Source organism: Nerophis lumbriciformis, linkage group LG07 (genome assembly GCF_033978685.3).
Source record: "Nerophis lumbriciformis linkage group LG07, RoL_Nlum_v2.1, whole genome shotgun sequence".
Taxonomy (NCBI): Eukaryota; Metazoa; Chordata; class Actinopteri; order Syngnathiformes; family Syngnathidae; genus Nerophis; species Nerophis lumbriciformis.
Window position 1 is genome coordinate 34,858,623 of NC_084554.2, and position 16,254 is coordinate 34,874,876.

General features: G+C 41.5%; 1 protein-coding gene across 3 annotated transcripts in view; it reads left to right on the top strand.

The window, feature by feature from the left end:
• pde7a (phosphodiesterase 7A) overlaps nt 1-16,254 on the top strand; it is a 49,725-nt gene that overhangs the window by 16,455 nt on the left and 17,016 nt on the right. Inside the window, exons 2-7 of one of the 3 annotated variants that reach the window (XM_061965377.1) lie at nt 5,105-5,165; nt 12,733-12,822; nt 13,325-13,488; nt 13,571-13,634; nt 15,475-15,671; nt 15,758-15,889. In XM_061965377.1, the coding sequence (XP_061821361.1) occupies nt 5,105-5,165; nt 12,733-12,822; nt 13,325-13,488; nt 13,571-13,634; nt 15,475-15,671; nt 15,758-15,889 (708 nt within the window). The remainder of the gene's footprint in view (nt 1-5,104; nt 5,166-12,732; nt 12,823-13,324; nt 13,489-13,570; nt 13,635-15,474; nt 15,672-15,757; nt 15,890-16,254) is intronic. The other 2 variants (XM_061965378.1, XM_061965379.1) reach the window with 2 other exon arrangements.

Consider the following 16,254-nt stretch of genomic DNA (forward strand, 5'->3'; position numbering starts at 1 on the left):
GATTTTCCTCTAAAGTTATATTTCTCTTCTTTTGTTGAGAAGAATCATACATTCTTGGGTAGCAAGTTATAGTTTGCTTTGTACACCATTTTAGCTGTTTGCAAATGCACCAAATCGTTGAATTTCAATATTTTCGATTCATTGAATAAAGTGTTTGTATGTTCTCTATATCCAACATTATGTATTATTCTAATTGATCTTTTTTGTAACACGTGGTGTTGCCTCCTATATTCAGTGAAATGGTGTTAATATCGACATCAATTCCTTTTGATTGCAGAAAGTTGACCACTTGTTGCTCTGTCGAAGCAGCGTCCATTTCCTCTGGTTATCCTCTGTTGTCAACTGCTCTTGCATAGGATCAAGGATTGATGCGTAGCCCTGCAATGGTGATGTCATTTTGTCGTTTAAACTGATCCACTTCCTCTTTGATGTTTTCCAAAACACTGATATTCCCCAGATTGGGGATATCTTAATGTCTGGCATTGAGCTCATTGTCTCAATGCAGCCGACTCCTCCCTGGAGTTCTTCAAATCAGTGTTATTTAGTTGCAACTGTTGCCGCAATGTTTCTATCCATCCCTTTTCTACCGCTTATTCCTTTCGGGGTCGCGGGGTGTCGCTGCAATGTTTCTAACTCCATTTTAATGTTCTCCACAACACTACTGTTGTCCCAATGGTTGTTGTCTTGCTGCTAGTCTTTCGCAATGTTGCATTCTCCTCTTTCAGCTTCTCCCCCTCCCGTTTTAATGCTTTGTCTTCACAGAGAATCTTCATTTTTTTCTCTGAACTTTCTAAATTCCATCATATCATTACGATATTCTTTTCTGTCTTTGATTATCTGTTCTTGAATATCTGCAGCATTTTTTTGTACACCGTTGATCATCTGTTCCTGGAGATTGTCAACATTGCTTTGTGTCTTATTAATATTGTTTTGTAGAGTTCTTACTAACTCTTTTAAGTCCGGTTCCACCTCTGGTAAAGGTGTATTGCCCCGTTGACGGCTTCTTGTCGTGCTCATAGTTGGTGTTGTTGGCTTCTGCTCTGTGGTGTTTTTTTTGGTTCGTAAGTAAATGTATTGCGTTTGAATGGGTTATTTGCGCATTAGCGCTTAAATTGGTCTTAAAATAATGCTGACAATAACATTGTTTATCTGCAATAATTTGTGGCACAATATATTATCCAGCAAAAATTGTTATGGTCCAGGCCTAGGTCTGTGTCATTTACATAGAACAGCAACCTAGAATGGTGGAAAAATCACGATTTAAAATGCAAATGTTTTTTTTAATCGAAATTATACCTGTAATCTTGGATATTGGAAAAAAAAAATCTGTAATATGCATGCCAGCGGGTGATAATACTTATTTAGTTTTACTATGTTTGACGTTAACCAGTGACGTGCGGTGAGGTTCATGGCTGGTGAGGCACTGACTTCATCACAGTCAGATTTACAAACATATGAACCCTAAAGAGTATCTTATTCACCATTTGATTGGCAGCAGTTAACGGGTTATGTTTAAAAGCTCATACCAGCATTCTTCCCTGCTTGGCACTCAGCATCAAGGGTTGGAATTGGGGGTTATTAAATCACCAAAAATCATTCCCGGGCGCGGCGCCGCTGCTGCCCACTGCTCCCCTCACCTCCCAGGGGGTGATCAAGGGGATGGGTCAAATGCAGAGGACAAATTTCATTACACCTAGTGTGTGTGTGACAATCATTGGTACTTTAACTTAACTTTAACTTTACACATACAAACTGTAGCACACAAAAAAGCACATTTAATTAAAAAAAAAATGTTATTATGGTCTTACCTTTACTTATAAAATAAGTCCATGAGCCGCTGTTGTGCTGCACTAATGCACCCCCTGACGAGAGTGTTATATCAACTAAAGCCCTCACTTAAACTTTCCACGTGCAAGATTGAATCTATTTAAAAAAGTGTAACCGAGGGTTTATAAATGTCGCCAATACTGTATGAAACTACAAAATAACAAACACGGAGGCTCCAGTTTACACGAAGACCACTTTATTTACGTTCTTTCAAAAACTTCCGCTCAACTCCAACGTGTCATCACTTCCGCCCTTAGCGCCTTCAAAATAAGAGCTCAAGGCATATACTGTATAACAGCGCATAACAGGAACTTAACATCACAAAGAGGAAAGCCCATAAAAATAGGTTACAAAAGTTATTTAATAAGAAGCCAAAAAGTGCAAAAACAATAATGTTCGTGTTGGAGGAGTTGTGAATTAGGTACACCTGCGGTCTGCAGGTGTACCTAATGTTGTGGCCCTGCAGTCATTCACAACTCCTCCAACACGAACATTATTGTTTTTGCACTTTTTGGCTTCTTATTAAATAACTTTTTTAAATAGATTCAATCTTGCACGTGGAAAGTTTAAGTGTGGGCTTTAGTTGATATAACACTCCCGTCAGGGGTTGCCGTGCATTCTACGGCGGGGGTGCAGGAGGCGAGCCTCAGCCAGTGCGTCTTTTGCAGTTGTTGACAAAATACACTGTACATTATATACCTCAGCTAACTAAACTATGGAAATGTATAATATAATTCATATAGCAATACGGTCTCACTGCACAGCAGGCCAGCAGTTAGCCGAGTCCGCAATCCATGGTGAGGCACAACGCAGTGACGTGCCTCAACTGGCTGCTGTTCACCGCACCGTCTCTTCTCAGTATTTGAACGGCATATGTGAAAATTCAGCGATTTTAAATAAAAATAATCTAAAATGAGTGAAGTTAAATGGAAAATAACTTTATAGTATAATCACTGGATACAGATAACAATTTAATTAAAAAAATATATTTTTACATTTTTTTTCTTTCCATGATGGCAGGTGAGGCCCTGCCTCACCTGCCTCTAGTGACTGCAGGTCACTGACGTTAACATATCATAAACTGTAACAATGTCCTTGTGTGTATATCAATTAGTGCACTGCACAGCATACGACTGATGGGACAACTAGACTTTTGTAGCTGTTTATTTTTGTCCCCATGGGGTGGCTAACAGAAGCCTTGCAGCTCAATCATCAGCCAATCGGCAAGCGCCTGCTTAGTCAAGTGTCCAGTCATGCAGGCTTTCTGTGGAAGGGGAAACCCTACACTTGGGGGATCCCCCAGAAGAGGGCAGGTCAGCCTGGAGGACAGTCTGGGCGAGTGGAGACGGCCCTTGAGTGTAGCCCCACATCCCTTCCCAGCAGGTGTGTGTTGACAGAGCAAATATCCGCTCACCACAGTTGCCACGACTGCCTCGTGTGTCCGCGCTTGTGACTCAGCCGCTACCGAACGATGCCATTAGCGCGAGACGCTGCAACACATGCAATAACGCAGCCATCCGGGTCTGGCGTCGTGTTCCTGTGACAAGGTCAACAGGAGCATGCTGACTCTTACGTAAAATGAAACTTCACAGACTGTACTTTCAGACAGGGAGGCTGTAAAAGGGAACAGAAACTTTTGTGACTGGGCTAAATCTGCTTGGAAAGTACCACAAATTATTCATGTATTATCTTTAGGGTCCCATAATATTGTATTTTTCAACCATATTGGAAGTGTATTGTGCAAAATCTAGCCTTGGTGCTGGAATTTAGGGAGTTTAAAAGTGATTTTAGTAAGCAATACTGGGAACCTTTATGCTCATGAGCTGTGTTCAAGAAACGCTATTGTGCAGTGAAACCATTTTCTACATACACTGTATGTGCACTGAAACCACTTGATGCAAATCCTGTATCGGTTTGTCTTGGTGAAGAAGGAGCTAAGCCGAAAGGCAAAGCTCTCAATTTACCGGTTGATCTAGGTCCCTATCCTCACCTTTGGTCATGAGCTTTGGGTTATGACCGAAAGGACAGGATCACAGGTACAAGCGGCCAAAATGAGTTTCCTCCGTCGGGTAGCAGGGCTCTCTCTTAGAGATAAGGTGAGAAGCTCTGTCATTCGGGTGGAGCTCAAAGTAAAGCCGTTGCTCCTCCACATCAGGAGGAGCCAGATGAGGTGATTCGGGCATCTGGTCAGGATGCCATTTGAACGCCTCCCTGTGGAGGTGTTTAGGGCACGTTCGACCGGTAGGAGGCCACGGGGAAGACCCTGGACACGTTGTGAAGACTTTGCCTCTCGGCTGGCCTGGGAAGGCCTCGGGATAACCTGGAAAAAGCTGGACAAAGTATCTGGGGAGAGGGGAAGTCAGGGCTTCTCTGCTTAGGCTGCGACCCAACTTCGGATAAGCAGAAGAAGATGGATGGAATTTGGTCCAACCCCGCCTTCCGGAATACTTATTGCATAACATAAATTCATTTCCATACTTAAATAACAGACCAAATTAAATGTTACACAGACCACGTAACTTCCTGGCAGTAAAGTGCAAAAAGTTATTTTCAGGTTTTTCTAAGTTTACATTTTCTCACTTTGCACTATTTTGTTACACTTTATTAAGCATTTCTTACATATTCCTTATTTTTGCACCTTAGTTTAAAGAGGTTATTATTAGGTGGTTATTCTGATTTTAGAATTATGTTTACATTAATTGTTTTAGTGTTGACATTTCCTTTCCTTTCTGCCTTGATATCTAAGGGGATTACTGTATAATCAGAGGAAGGTTACATTTGAAATAAAAGTGTTAACATTTAAAATATTTTTCTTGTGGTCCATGTTTTCTATAGATCATAAAAAGTATCAATAATTATCGATATCTACCAAATTAAAAACACATTTTGTGATATAGTTTTCAGCCATAACCCCCAACCATACTGTGGGCACACACTACTGGTATAACATCACTAAAATGTCCATTTTGATTAATGTAGTACATTTTAATGTTGGTATACTGCGTTTTATTGAAGTGCCTGTTTTCAGGAGGCATGCCTATGTCACGTTTGGACTCTCATGGCTGATAACTGTGGTGTGAGTGAGGTATTAGGCAGATGATACGGTCTTGCAACGCGTTTATCAGTGTTTATGTACATACAGACACACACACAGGAGATTACACCCCAACTGTCGCAACACCGCCACCCAACTTGTTATTAACCTCTAAACTGGACACATTGAGAGTGTTTTCTTTTACAACTGGCTTAATTGTCTTTTGTTTCTGTGTTTATGCAGAGACGCGGGGCCATCTCCTATGACAGCTCGGACCAGACCGCACTGTACATCCGTATGCTGGGTAAGTGTTGGTGTACACAAAAACAAACACACTTTTGGCCTGTAAACGCAGCGAGGTGGGGAAAAGGTTGGCTCAGCATTCGGTGGGGAGGTTGGTTGAGTGAGATTATGGAAAGATGCATCTTTAAAGCGCATGTCCAATAAACCCCTTGTAATCTCTTCATCACAATAGGCTTATGTGGAGTTCAATTGGTTCTCTTTGATTGTATTTTACCACAGATAAGTCAGCATTTATGTTCATATGCTCATTTGTGTTTGTGCATACTGTGATTTTACTGTGTCATTTTGCAAAAGTAAACACAAAAGCAGGTTAAATAGAGGATGAAGAGGCAGGTTGAAATAAGTGTGTGTTGGCTTTTTTCACCTGAAGACCGCTTGTAGTCATGACATGGTTGGAGTCATCCAAGAAAGTTGTGTTTTTTACCATGCCTGCAGTTACCACCATCCTACCTATACTAAAAAAAACAGTATTTTAAAATAAAATATTGAACGGGTATACATTACAGACAGATGAAAGTAACAGCTACGTTTAAAAATTTAATGTCAAATACATATGAAATATGTAGCCTAATCCAAGAATGTTAGTATATATGGTCCTTGGCGGACATCTGCCACATTAGGCTTTTTGTGGCCCGACACAAGATTTTGTTTGTATCCTCATTTCAGTTTTTAATATGCATAAAGGAAACAACCAACAAAAATGCTGTTTGAGTTTGTTCATAACATGTATACTAAGAAATAATGTATAATTAGTATTTTACAAGTTTTGTAAAGATTTTTAGTTACCGGTACTATAAATAAACGTGCATGATGAGCAGTAAACAAAAAGACTACATTGACAACTTTAGTTCAGTTCAATCCAATATGGTCAATAGTCAGATAATGTCTTCGGCATTAATTGAAAAAGTAAACAAAACACAATAAATTGGCAACAACTATTAAAAACAAGTCTTTTTTTTAGACGCTCTACCTTGGAGGAAGAAAATTCAGCAACAATATAAACTTAAATTGCGTGGTCGTTTTAGAAATACGGCTGTAATTCTGTCACAATTACGCAATTACGGCGTTCAAAGCAATGCTAAATTAGCGATTATCTCTTTGGGCTTTGGAATGGACAAGGCAACTATGCTGCCGAACCGAAGTTTAGTATAAATGTATACATATGGTAATTCAGTCCATCAAAGTACAAAAGTAGAACAAATTAACACCTGCCTAGCGTGAAGACCACATTGATGAAGACACATAATAATAATAATAATGGATTAGATTTTATATCTCGCTTTTCTATTGTTAGATACTCAAAGCGCTCACAGAGAAGTGGAAACCCATCTTTCATTCACACCTGGTGGTGGGAAGCTACATTTGTAGCCACAGCTGCCCTGGGGTAGACTGACGGAAGCGAGGCTGCCAGTTTGCGCCTACGGCCCCTCCGACCACCACCTATCATTCATTCAATATTCATTCACCAGTGTGAGCGGCACCGGGGGCAAAGATGAAGTGTCCTCCCCAAGGACACAACGGAAGCGATTTGGATGTCAAGAGGCGGGGAGCGAACGTGCAACCCTTAGGTTTCTGGCACGGCCGCTCTACCCACTACGCCATACCGCCCCCGTTGCTACTGAAGTGACCGGTTGCCATAGTCATGTGGCCCCTCCAAGTGGTTGTGGCCCTAAATGCTTAGTTTGTCAACCTGAACATACAAACACCGCACCTCAAATAGGCAGAGAAAAAAAAGGTCTTCATTTTGTTTGATGTTATTTCCTTTGAAAGCAGATATTATAAATGAATAATAATAAATGGGTTATACTTGTATAGCGCTTTTCTACCTTCAAGGTACTCAAAGCGCTTTGACAGTATTTCCACATTCACCCATTAACCAGCACCCATCAGGAGCAAGGGGTGAAGTGTCTTGCCCAAGGACACAACGGACGTGACTAGGATGGTAGAAGGTGGGGATTGAACCCCAGTAACCAGCAACCCTCCGATTGCTGGCACGGCCACTCTACCAATTTCGCCACGCCGTCCCCATTATATCGAGGAAAGTTTTAACTCGACACCAGTTTTGTCCGCTCTAACACTGGGTTAACATCATCAACCTGAACATGTAAACACCGTACCTCAAATAGACACCTCTGTTTCTCCACCGCCTATGTTTCCTGTTCCTACTTTTAAAGATCTAAGATAATTTGAGATCATTTTATAAATGCATTCCTACAAATTGGATCCTCCCCTTTGTTTTATGTAATTGGCCAAATAATTATCCATCCATCCATTTTCTACCGCTTGTCCCTTTCGGGGTCGCGGGGGGTGCTGTAGCTTATCCCAGCTACACTTGGGCGGAAGGCGGGGTACACCCTGGACAAGTCGCCACCTCATCTGATAAATAAATGATAAATGGGTTATACTTGTATAGCGCTTTTCTACCTTCAAAGTACTCAAAGCGCTTTGACAGTATTTCCACATTCATCCATTCACACACACATTCGCGGGAGCTACCATGCAAGGCGCTAACCAGCAGCCATCAGGAGCAAGGGGTGAAGTGTCTTGCCCAAGGACACAACGGACGTGACTAGGATGGTAGAAGGTGGGGATTGAACCCCAGTAACCAGCAACCCTCCGATTGCTGGCACGGCCACTCTACCAACATCGCCACGCCGCTGATAGACAGATAACATTCACATTCACACACAAGGGCCAATATTGTGAAAATGTATATACTGTAGGTAGACATCATAATTCCTCAATTAGTGGCCTCCGTTCAAACAACGGGTTAGCATCGTCAACCTAAAGATATGAACGCCGCACCTCAACTAGACACTTTTTCATTTCGCTCAGAGAAAATATAACTGGTGGTTATTATGAATCATGTACATTTTGAAAAAGGTAATACAATAATATGTATTATTCTATATCAATTTGAAAATGCATTCCTACAAAAAAGGGCCTGCCTACCAATAAATACCTTGCCCTAAATTAATGGCTGGTATTGTTTGGAGTTAAGTATGGTAAATTCCATTTAGCATCTTTGAAAGTTGTATTTTTCATTAGTTTTCTCCACTCCAACATCATCATCAGCATGAACATAAAACGGCACACCTCAAATAGACAACTCCATTTCTCCCCTATTCAGAGAAAAAAAAAGTCATTGTTATGTATTAATTGCTTTTGTAAACAGTATTAGAACATATTAGATTATTTGATATCAATTTTAGAAATCATTCATACAAGTAAGTGCCTCCCCGCTAATAAATACCTTTTGTTTTATGTAGTTGACCAACTTGCATTTAGCATAGTGGAATGTTTGATACATACAATTTTTCCTCAATTCTTCTGCTTTATAATCGTTGTCAACCTGAACAAATGGACGCCGTACCTAAAATAGACGCCTCCATTTCTTCCCCACACAATGAAGAAATTAATAGAGTAATGAAGTATAATCTTAGTACCTTTTATTTAAAATCTAAAGATTATTTGATATCTTTTTTTAAGAATGTATTCCTTCTTATAAATACCTAAATCTAAACAAATGCATTGTTCTTTCTGCGGGTGAGTTAATAGAATTTCTGGGTTTGGCCGTAACATGAGTAAATATGGTATCTATTTTTTCAGGTATTTTCATAGATGGTATGGTGTTTGCAAGCAACAAAAGACACAAAAGCGTCACAACATTTGTGTCTAATATCTGATGGTGAAACAAAGGAACTCTGAATGGCTTTGCTTAATCTTCTCTTGTATGTTTACCTTCCAGTGGTTGATGCTTGTGAGTCAACAGCTGCTTCGTGTGTGTGCGTGCGTGTGTGTGTGTGTAGCTTTCATAATCGCTTGGCTGGGGCCAGCAAGTATGATGACGTGCTTTCATACGTCACCAGCACAAAGCATCTGTCTTTGTGGACGCGCTGTATTAAAGCTGAGTGTGAGCAGAGGCACGCTAATGCAGGCATGGGTTCAGCCCGCCATGTTGAAGCACATCGCTTGGGGATGACATGACCTACATCCACGCCTCTAATGCACTGTGGATGGGAGCGAAAAGCCTTGCAACGCTCCAAATGTGCAGTAATCACGTAGTCAAGTGCGCGCACGTGCCGAGGCCGGGCACATGCGTCGTGCAGATGGGTCTGATGCACGCACGCACGCATGAATTCATGGCCTCGGGCTGCATGAATTGTTGTGTTGGACTTATGATTCACACGTGCAGCGCCGCAGATTAGACACACATTCCTTCATGATGACAATTGTTGAGCATCTTTACACAATAGCTTGGGTTGTACCTCTTAGTTTCTGTTATTTTGTGTCGTATTCAAAGAGCTGTTTGCTGCTTGGGGGGCCACACATGTATGAATGTATAAATGTGAGTGATTGCACATGTTACACAATCACAAGTGCTATGCTGGAAACACACCACTTTCTAATGATGAGGTACACCCGGATACGACTCATTTTTAGTAACGCATTTATAGTCATATCTGGGTTTAAGACAAGGGTGCCCAAATGTTTTGCCTCCAAGGGCCAAAGTGATAATGTGCCAATGGGCCACGGACCAACCAGTGATTTTAAGTGTTAAACACAAATGCCTAAATGTAAATAATAAACCTTCTTCCACAAATAAAGTTTGTGTGAGCTTTAGGGGTGTCCCGGTGCAATACCGACATTGGAACCTAGAGTATTGGCAGGTACCGATATTAATCCCATACAATATTAGCAGGAATATTTTTTTTTTTTTTTTTTGTCAATCAAGTAAAATTAGCCAGAGAATAATTGTAGCTATGAAAAAAGCTATGCTGTTTATTATTAACATTCTGGAATGTCTAAGTTGAAGTGGGATGGTAATAGCTAATTGTTTTTTGGTGACATCAAGTGGCTACAATAATACATAGAATGATGCAGACAGTGTTGTTACTGGACGCTTTTTAACTTTGTATGTGTGATTAATATGCAACTATAATTGTTTGATACTTGTTTGTATTGACAAATGTCATGTTTTAGACTGCAATATTGTGCAGTTAAGGACATGTATTACGTATGTTTAACTTGTGTGCTTAGCTATTGTGTAGCTGCTAACTCCTAGTAGCCCTTTTTTTGCTACATTTTGTAACTGACTTCACTAAAATACAAGAAAAGACTGAGTGTCGATCTTTGCACAAGTAGGACTGCTTGTATTTGGACTTACAAATTAGATGGAAGCATGTTTTTTTGTGAATATCAGCCAGATATTCGATATCAATATCGGATCGGGACACCCCTAGTGAGCTTGAAAGAGGTCAGTATTAATAGGTATTTGGTAAGCCACCCTTTGGAGGGCCAAAGAAAACCTAATTTTGCCCCTGGGCCCTACTGTGAGTACCCCTGGTTTAAGATCACCTTTTTGTGTCCTAAAAGCAAAGCTGGTTACATTGCATGCCTAGCTTTTTGTTTGTCCTCTCCTCTCCTCTCCTCTTCTGTGTGTGTGTGTGTGTGTGTGTGTGTGTGTGTGTGTGTGTGTGTGTGTGTGTGTGTGTGTGTGTGTGTGTGTGTGTGTGTGTGTGTGTGTGTGTGTGTGTGTGTGTGTGTGTGTGTGTGTGTGTGTGTGTGTGTGTGTGTGTGTGTGTGTGTGTGTGTGTGTGTGTGTGTGTGTGTGTGTGTGTGTGTGTGTGTGTGTGTGTGTGTGTGTGTGTGTGTGTGTGTGTGTGTGTGTGTGTGTGTGTGTGTGTGTGTGTGTGTGGCACATGGGAAACATTTCATACACACAATAGTAATACCACGCATGTCTGAGTTTCCAAAAATCACATCTTTGGCTTGTTCTCCTTTTACTGCCACAATGGTGGGGGTTTACCACAATAAGGGGATAGAGCACCAAAGTCCCAATCCACTTCTCAGGCCTCGGTTTAAGAGGGTTTATTTGCTCAATCAAACATGACTGAGTGGTTTGGGATGCGGGTAGGGGGGCTGTTCTGTCTACCGTGTGAAGCCGGAATAGTGCAGTTTGTTTTAACACAAAACAAAAACCTTCTTTATTGTGTTTGCAGCTTCCATGAGGGTTCAGCTCCATTTATTTCCTCCATTTTAAGGAGATTTGAATGTATGATGGAAGTATAAACCAGGAAATAGGCTTTACCTTGTTGCCAGATAGTAAATTACAAATGATCATACATGAAGCTTAGAATTATCATATTTTGAGGAAAATTGTTTTACATAACCGATTTAACATTACTCATCAGCTACAGTTAAAAAAAAGACCACTGGCCATGTTTAGTATAGTTTATAAAGCAATTGCATCTTTAAAAAATAAACCATATGGGGGGGAGCAGAGCAGCGCCCCACGTGGCTGTAAAGAGGAACGTGGGACAAAGCACATCAGTGCAGGACGTAGCCTTATGGGCTTTTTGGAATTATTGATCATACAGAGGGTGAGATTATCATCCAAATATGACAATTATCACATTTTTGTCTATTATTTTACACATAGTCAAAAACAAATAAAAAACATTTTAATTTTACTTAATTTTATCATATACCGGTAACTCAGGGGACTGCAACCCGCGGCTCTGGAGCTCTGTTGTAGCTCTCTGACTTGTTTTTATCTCCAAAGTGAGAAAAGTTAGCATTTTTAAAAAGAGTTATATAATATCTGAATGTCTGTGAGGCCATGCATGTAAACAGGCAGAATCCTGAGGCACACTGGAGGCAAGTAAAAGAGACTGGAAGCCTGTATGTTTACTTCAGCTTCTTGAGTGTTCGTTCAACCCCTTGGGTGAGCTAACCATGAATACTTGCCAAAGAAGAAAAGCAAACATGAAAAAGTTTAATTTCACATGGACAAATTGTCGTTCCTGTAAAAATGAAAAAGATGAAAGCTTTTAAACGTTAATAAGCTGTGTTACATTGTCGGACTGTGTACTATTTTCCTTTAGTGGAAGAGGCAGCAAAATGGCTTTTTTGGTAGTAAAGGTGACCCCAAAGGGAATAAGCGGTAGAAAATGGATGGATGGATGGTAGTAAAGGTGCAGACACCTGATCTAACTTCAAACATGTCAGAGGATGTATTTCATCCAATAGATGCCGTGCCTCCATTCATTCCCGGTAGCACTTTTACAAATGTTGTGCCAATATTTTGCCATCTATTCATACCTTTTATATTGCATTAGCCGTCTTTACCAAAACACACACCACCCGCCACACAGCAGAAGTGGCATCTGTAAAGCTGTTGTTTACAGTGAAGTTAAACAAGAAAGCGCATCTATATGCGGCAAAATAATATCATCTTTGTCTGGTGCTGTATGCTATGAGTTAATCATGCATGGGGAAATGATAGAGAATTTGACATTGGTACTCAAAAAAAAAAAAAAGTCTTACCTTCTGCTTCTCTACTTCATTTACATTTCTAAGAAAGTGTTATTGTTGTGCTTTGTTCGCCTGCCCTGTGGTATCGCTCATCATTGTGGCTCTTCACGTCAAGTCTATATGTGCCTAATAATTTGACCATCTACGCACACACACACACACACACACACACACACACACACACACACACACACACACGTTTCTGTTGGAAGTGCATCAGCCTTGAAGAAATAAGTGCCAATTTCTTCCAGGAGATGTGAGAGTGAGAAGTCAGGTTGGATTTGAACCGGAACAACGAAGCTCCCACCCATATTTGGGCATCGACTTCCGAAACCTTCACAGTGAGTACAAGCCTCCGCCGCCACCACCACTTCCAGATGGTGTCCCACCTTGTGCCGCCCCCCTTCACACACTCATGATAAAGCCAAAGGTGTGCTTTTTTTTTACCCCATTAACACTTTGTCAATTACATCACATGCCTACACAGACACATTGTATGTCTGTTTGTGTGTGTGTGTGTGTGCGTGTGTGCTTGCGTGTGTGCGTGCGTGCGTGCGTGTGTGTGTGTGCGCCCCACCTCATGCTGCTGTGTTTCCAGCTTGCAGCCACAGTTGATTCAGACATGCTGCTTTTGTATGCGTGTGCGAGAGAATACTGACAAAGCAGGTTTGCTGCAGACAAAAAAGCTGAACAAGTGGGTGGCTTTGTCAGCACCTTTTGTGTGTCGCTGACCCGTGTGACCCCCGACCCCCCGACGAGTTCGCAGATTTTGCCAACAGTCCTTGCACAATAACACAATCCTACTCTATATTTTGTGTTTGTGTGCGTGTGTGTTTCGCACAGCTCGTCTCGGCTGCGGTGCCACGCCAGCAAGCTCCGCCCCCGAGAGGAGGGTCCGCAGACTGCTCAGCCTCCAGAGGTACCTGCACTCATCCCGCCTGCTGCGGGGAGCCCCCCAGCAGATCCCCCTCCCCATCCTTGATGAAGACTACACTGGACAGGCCCGAGTACGACACACTTTGACAATAAGAGCAAAACTTCTCTTCAGTATACAATCTTTGCTCATCATGCTGCTCTCTTGTTTTGTAGTGCATGCTGGAAAAAGTCGGGAACTGGAATTTTGACATTTTCCTCTTCGACAGGTTGACAAACGGTATGTAAAACGTTTGAAACTTGGAAGTGACGCATAAAAACAGTCAGTCTTGTATAAAGACGGAATGGGCAACTCGGTTTCAGTCGATCTTCTCAATGATTGGTCAAAAGGCACTCACGTGATTTTAGGGCGCCATGACTGCGACTAACTTTGAGCTTTTACATCGCTTGAAGACAAGTATGGGAAGTTAATGTCCGCGAACAACACTAGAGAGGCACGTCGTCTTGTGCCAGATAAACACACGTCTGTGTTTTGTTCAGGAGAGAACACACACGCTAATACAAATAATAATAATAATGGATTACATTTATATAGCGCTTTTCTAGACACTCAAAGCGCGTCACAGAGAAGTGAGAACCCCTCATTCACTACACATTCACACCTGGTGGTGGTAAGCTACATTTGTAGCCACAGCTGCTCTGGGGTAGACTGACGGAAGCGTGGCTACCAGTTTGCGCCTACGGCCCCTCTGACCACCACCCATCATTCATTTACCAGTGTGAGCTGCACTGGAGGCAAGGGTGAAGTGTCACTGCCGTCCTGCCCAAAGACACAACGGCAGTGATTTGGATGGCAAGAGGCAGGGAGCAAAACTGCAACCCTCAAGTTTCTGGCACGGCTGCTCTACCCACCGCGCCATGCCGCCCAATAACAGAAGAAATAAACACATTAAAGAGATGGTTTGGCAAAAACAAACTATTTTTGAATCCCAGTAAAACTAAAATGATGCAATTTGGTAACAGCAGAAGAGAAAGTCGAATACAAATAGACGGACATTGAAAGAGTAAAAGAAACCACATTTTGGGTGTAATAATAGATGAGAAGATGAACTGAAAATCTCATAAAAATATGCAACAATGTGGCAAGCAATATGTCAATAATGAATAAAACAAAATATGTTCTGGACCAAAAATCACTCCATATTCTCTCCTGCTCGCCGGTGTTGCCATATCTGAGTTATTGTGCAGAAATATGGGGAAATAAGTACAAAAGTACACTTGTTCACATGTTACAAAAAGATCAGTTAGAATAATACATCATGAGTGACACATACAGTGATTACAAATACATTGGAGGCAGCCACCACAGTTGACATACTTCACACTAAAGTCACTATTTCTCTGTGATTGTTGGTCCTAAGCTAATGAATATTTGTCAAAATGAGGTTAAGTAATTTTTTTTGGTTCTGTGTATTTTTTTAAACGTTTATTGCACCGTTGAGTGCGCGTTAAAGTGCTTGCTGGTCATAAAACACTGCAGGAATGTAGCAGCAGAGTGCGTCAAATACGGCCACAAAGTTATAGTTTCACAAAATAAAAGCATGTTTTATTGTAAGTTAATGAGTTTGAGTATGTTTAGAACTATAAATACACGTATTATTTTGGTTTATTTTCTCAGAAAAATTAATGTCAAAACGACAACAATTGCATGCATCCTGCTGGGCACAGCCGCACACGTCCTTGGTAGCAGTCATGGCGCCTGTTGCTCAGTTGGCCATACTCTCTTTATACACCACTTTGAAGACCGTATCCTGATGGCGCCACCTATTGGCAGCTACACACACAGTTTACAATTTAAGCTACAATGCATGTGTGTTTGTCCTTTAGAAGTTACCGGTACTGGTGCAACAACTTCTTCTAAAGCATAACCACAAAAAAAATGTTTGTCATGAAGTTTTTGCCAACTTCCTTGATGAGATAAGTAAGATGTCAGAAGAACAAAGTCTCCATTTATTCAACTGCTATCTTTAAAAACGGTTGTGTTCCACACTCCAGGGTTCAAAAATGAACCTGCACACACACAAATGTTTAACATGTTGTTGGCCCGTGTTGTGTTGCAGGAAACAGCCTGATCACTCTGACCTTCCACCTGCTGAACCAGTACGGCCTGGTGGAGCTCTTCCAGCTGGACATGGTCAAACTGTGGCGGTTCCTGGTCCTGGTCCAGGAGGACTACCACAGCAACAACCCCTACCACAACGCCGTGCACGCCGCCGACGTCACGCAGGCCATGTACTGCTACATGCAAGAGCCCTTGGTAAGGTTCACACACTCTTATCAAACCAACATGATTAATGTTTAGCCTTTATAGTGAGTGAATGGTTGTGTTGTCGCTGAATGCAGCTGGCCAAGTCTTTGACCTCCTATGACATCTTGCTGGGACTGCTCGCCGCCGCCACTCATGACCTGGATCATCCCGGTGTCAACCAGCCTTTCCTCATAAAGACTGACCACTACCTAGCGTCACTCTACAGGGTAAAGATGACTCTGCATTGTTTTTAGGTTTATATTATTTCTTAAATATGTACTTTACAAATTAACTCTTCTCATTTAAATGTCCAATATCCGCATTTTTCAACAACTGGAGAGGTCCCACATAGGGATGCAACAATTAACCAGCTTTACTATTAACCATAAAAAGAAATAAAACAAACTATTTTCTATTTTCTTTTAAGCCCCAATAGGAAGGAACCCCCCTCGCATGCACACACACACACACACACACACACACACACACACACACACACACACACACACTGCTGCGATTGTAAATAATCTAATTTGCCTGAAATACAATTTAAAAAAATCCTTGTTTAAACTTTCAACATTTTTGGGCAGAC